This window comes from Cyprinodon variegatus, unplaced genomic scaffold, assembly GCF_000732505.1.
Source record: "Cyprinodon variegatus isolate N-32 unplaced genomic scaffold, C_variegatus-1.0 Scaffold4125, whole genome shotgun sequence".
NCBI lineage: Eukaryota > Metazoa > Chordata > Actinopteri > Cyprinodontiformes > Cyprinodontidae > Cyprinodon > Cyprinodon variegatus.
This window is the reverse complement of record NW_015154578.1, coordinates 1-4,906: the sequence shown is the minus strand read 5'-3', so window position 1 is coordinate 4,906 and position 4,906 is coordinate 1. Positions and strand designations below refer to the sequence as shown.

The window sequence follows — 4,906 nt, the reverse complement described above, 5'->3', positions numbered from 1 at the left end:
GGGGAGATGTTCATGTTGCTGCGGTCTGCAGTCTGGACGCTAGATGTCGCTGAAAATTACACACTGTAGCTTTAAGACAATTCTGAAATGAGAGCAAGTTACAGGCAAACAACGTGTGTCCCACTGAAATTGGAGACACCACGGTTAGCTCTTGACAGAGTTAAAGGGGTCACATTGTGGCTTTGCATGAAAGCTGCAGGTTTCCATATGTATTTATACAGACTATCCTATGCTGGAAACAGTGATTCAAATAGGATATCTGCATGCTTTTTGTCATTCTGCACTATGTTTCATAGACTGCATAACTCATATTATGCACTTGCACAAGATGACCATCGAACCTCATGCAATATGCATCCATACCATATCTGCTGATTGGTTGTAATGCTGTTTATTTTGAATAGAGACCATTCACCATGTAGATAGACTTTTGGAAGCTTGGGTCTGACAGCAATATCATACCACACAATGACCATAACCATTATTGGTTTGATACCATTCTGTCAAGCTGTCCAAGTGTTTTGTTTAAAATAGGTATATAAACTGAACTATAGTTATTATTATTATTATTATTATTATTTGTTCTATTTGCATTTCAGCTGAATCTCTTTGCTTTTTCATTCTTTCTGATTTGCTTCACTTTTTTTTTTACACACCAACTGACTCTTCTTTAGTGGCTAATAGTAGATTTCAACATTTTAAAGACCACATTAAGTTAGTTCACACTATATAATGAAAATTATTATTTTTCATTTTGGTAATAGCTTAAGAATAAAAAACTCACAGTTTGGCATTATGTGACACAAGATTTACACCAGCATTATAAGACCTATTTGCATATAATCTAATTAATTACATTGCTCATGAAAAACAGTGACAACAGTGTTGAATCTGTCCTTCAGGTACATCTCAAGTGAGTTTAGAGACATCCGTCTCACATCATATCCCCAATACTGTTTTTTCGCTGTCTTCTGTATGGGGACAATCTCTTCTGTGCTGTTTGGGTCATTGCGTCCGATAGCGGCGAAGGTGGGAAAGGCATCTTTCAGTCCTTCAGGAACACTGTGGTTGTAGTTTGGGCAGCAGTATGCGGACCACAGATACTCTGGCACTGCCACGCGATTCTTGATCCAGTGTTCGTCTTTCTGGTAAGGAATGATGCCTGTTACTATGTAGGCTTCCCCAAGACAGTAGGAAGCCAAAGTATTGTTGACGGTCTGCTCTAAGTCTTCCCAGGGTCCATCATTGGACCATTTCTTCTGAGGAACCACATTGGTAAGGGTGAATGTGGAGGAGCGGCACAGGGGGGTCTGGTGATGAAGGCTAGGGTTGAGATGACCACGGGAGTAGGTGGAGTTAATGTAGTCTAGCTCGACTGCCTGGCTCTCCACAACGTTCATGTCCACCGGTCCTGGCAAGAAGGGCCTCATGTTGCCATCAGCTGCAGGGTAGGCCAACTGTTATTGAGCCAGAAGAATAAAAAATGCAATGTTTGACAAGTAATACAAACTAAAGTAATCAATGTGATTAACAAAACCTACTGTTTAAAATAGAGTTCACATGAAAAATACTTTAACTGTCTGATTCTTTCATTTGAAACAGACTTTGATGATCAATTTGTAAAAATAGATGGACAGGAGAAGAACATGCAATGCAGCGACGATGTGCACACCCACAGATTTGAGTATCTTCTGTCTTTGTTTTGTATCATGTCAGTACATCTTACTCTCCACAACTACATAACACCCATTACAGCCCATAGCGTTAACAGTTGGTACCTCTCCAGATGTATTTGTGGTGTAAAATTAACTTTAGCCTGCCCACCCATTGTTCCTTGATGCTGCTCTGACCATGCTCTGCTTTACTCTATTTCCACCTTGTCATCAGCTTTTAATACCATTTAATTCAAGGATTTTTCAGATATTTTGACAAAACGGTTGTAAATCTAATACAGCTTAGTTTCATGAATCACTGTTTTTTTTAACCATTAGATTCCACCTGATAATACTTAATTCAGAAAGATTCTCTCATTCTTCACCACATCCATTGAAGGAGGAAAGACTAGAATTGTCGCAAGCTATACATACCTGGGTGTAATATAGGACTTGTGCAAAGAAAGTAGAGACTGTACGTTTTAAAGGTACTGGTATCTTGAAGTTGATGCTTTTAATGTTTTATTCTGCTTTTATAGAGGGTAGTGTAACCTTTAGTGGGATATGATGGTTTGCCAATACCATAGAGTCTGAGAAAACAGCTCGAGGAAGGGGAACCACCTTGCCAAGCAAGTAACAAATACAGTATATGGACAGAATGGCAGAAAAGGTTGCAGCAGAAAATTGATTTCCACTAAGCTCAATATATGCTGCTCCATTTGGGGTAAAATATTGCCTTCCTTTCATCCTGACGAACAAAGTAAAATTTCATTTTATATCATAAGAAATAAACTAATCTTCTTTGCTGTTTAAATAATTGTAATGTTGTTGTACATGTTTTTCTAGAGTATGTTCGTGCTTTACGCAAACACCTTCTCGCAACACCACATTAATTAGGAAGGAAAGAGACATTTCTTTTCAGTAAAAAACAAAATACAAACCCTTTTAGTTAATTGACTCAGAAGTGTTTCTGATTCTGTTGAAGTTTTCTGTTTGAGTTTTCAGTTACACTTTGAATCATGTCTTTCTGTGTATTCTAGGTCATTGGTTTCATTTCCATTCTGTGCCATTCTGGTAGTTTTTTGTTTTTATTTGAGTTCTCTTATATTTTTTGTTCACTCTCTGTTGCTCTGGTGCCAATCTTCTTTCCCCAAGCACCTTTCCAGATCCTTCTGTCCACACCTTCTCCCAATCACTTCATTACATCATTCTTTGTTCTGTTTGGTATATATACTCCTCCTCTGCAGTTACTGTTTGCTGGATACTCTTCATTCTCTCCTTAACCCATGTGTTTCCCTTTTTTCGAGTTCCTGTATGTCTTCATCAGTTATTTTGGGATTTATGCTTCTGTTACCACGACTCTTTATTAAATCTGCAAAAAATCACCTCAGCTTCTGTCTCTGCATTTGAGTCCTCTAAAAACCTGACAATAAGAGGTTCCTTCTTCCACTCTTCAATAAACTCTTTCATCCAAATAAATATGCTTCTGTTAAAAATATAAACAATTAGATTTGTTTTATTTTATTAATTTATCATCCAAATAGTTAAATGGGAGGGCCATTTTAATATTCTTCTTGTTTCCATTTTTGGTGCAGAGCTGGCACCTTGTGAAGACACAATAACCACTTCTCCTTTTAAAGCTCAATTTCCTGTTTTTATCTACTGCTAACTACTCAGTGAATTTAAGTTGGACCATAAGCAACCAAAGAAAGAAATGTTATAAAATTTTCTCCAAATATTCACATTGTTAAACTATTATGCTTCTGTTTCTACTGCGAATAAATTCCTTTACACCAATAAAAACCAGTACCTGTAGAGTATACCTCTTTTTGAACTATCTAAATCAGTGAAGTGAAAATATAAGTTTGAAGCTGCTTACCTGTGGTTCATATTTCCAAGAGGCTTTTGGTCTCTTCCCACTTGGTACTGTGTACACATAAGCCGAGAACCATGGAGAGCGGCGCGGTCGACTGTATAAAGTGGCAAAGCGGTAGTTGTTATTGTATCGCTGGCAGATCGAAGTCCCAGCCAGGCCTTTGGGGGGCCAGGATCTATAGAAGAATTGCAAACAGGGGGTAAAATCTCCGACATCAGCCACAGAGAAAGAAATGAAGGCCACGAAAAGCAGAACGTTGCTCAGGCCTGACATTTTTTAACTGCTTTCACCCAGAGCAAAGAATCAACTAAGAGCTGTTCCTGTTTTATACAAACACAGGATGAAGGCATAAGGAAGTGATAAAACGACTGTCTCGAAAAAAATAAGAAAGTCTCACTCTTTTGGAGAATCAGTCTCATCAGCTTAAAGAAAGTACATTTATGTTTACTAACCTAATGTGGCAAATATGAACAGAATCATGGCAGTCTGCCTGACAAAGTATATAATCTGCACATACAGGGATTCTCATAAATGTACACACTCCTATTGGATTTTTGGTTTTGTAACTTACAAACCTTAAATGCTTTCTTTAGCTCTAATTGATCTATGGATGCAATGGTCTTTATGTCCTCCTTCTACAGATGGTATACTTGACCTTGTCTTCAAATAAATTATTTTCCCTCACTCAGACAAAATAACAGAGCTATTAAAATAAAGTTAGATAAATAATTATTTGAACACCCTGCTATCTTGCAAGTTCTCCCACTTAGAAATCATGAAGGGGTCTGAAATTGTCATTGTAGGTGCATGTCCACTATGAGAGACATAATCTAGAAAGAAAATCCAGGAATCACAAATAAGTTTTTGACCACCATAGAAAATGAATGTTAATATTTGGTAGAGTAGCCTTTGTTTGCAATTCCAGAGGTCAAATGTACACTGTAGTTTTTCAACAAGTTTGCATACACTGCAGGATGAATTTTGGCCCACTCTTCCACACAGATTATCACTAGATCAGTCAGGTTTCTGGGCTGTTGCTGAGAAACGTCGAGTTTGAGCTCCCTCCAAAGATTCTCTATTGGGTTTAGGTCTGGAGACTGGCTAGGCCACGCCAGAACCTTGATACGCTTTTACCAGAGCCACTTCTTGGTTATCCTGGGTGTTTGCTTTGGGTCATTGTCATGTTGGAAGACCCAGCCTGGACCCATCTTTAATCCTCCAACTGAGGGAAGGATGGTGTTCCCCCAAAATCTCACAATACATGACCCTAGTCATCCTCCCCTTAAAGGAATAGTACACCCAAAACATGATTAGCCTTCATTTTCTACTCACCCCCATGCTGAACAACACTCTGGAGTACTTTTTTGATATCTCAAAT

The 4,906-nt window shown here is 38.3% G+C and overlaps 1 protein-coding gene across 1 annotated transcript; it reads right to left on the bottom strand.

The window, feature by feature from the left end:
• Positions 1–87: 87 nt before the first annotated feature.
• Positions 88–3,819, bottom strand: LOC107081316 (endonuclease domain-containing 1 protein-like). The gene is made up of 2 exons (XM_015369516.1): positions 3,532–3,819; positions 88–1,457 (listed from the first exon to the last, which is right to left on the bottom strand). Exons 1-2 carry the CDS (start codon positions 3,799–3,801, stop codon positions 849–851), a joined length of 879 nt encoding a protein of 292 aa, XP_015225002.1. The 5' UTR covers positions 3,802–3,819; the 3' UTR covers positions 88–848.
• Positions 3,820–4,906: the final 1,087 nt, after the last annotated feature.

What these genes read in the sequence shown, in the direction of transcription:
- LOC107081316 (XM_015369516.1), bottom strand. Translation starts at nt 3,801, where the DNA reads ATGTCAGGCCTGAGCAACGTTCTGCTTTTCGTGGCCTTCATTTCTTTC. An exon ending in CTTGGAAATATGAACCACAG is followed by an intron (nt 1,458 to 3,531) that starts GTAAGCAGCTTC and finishes GCTCAATAACAG; the next exon opens with TTGGCCTACCCTGCAGCTGA.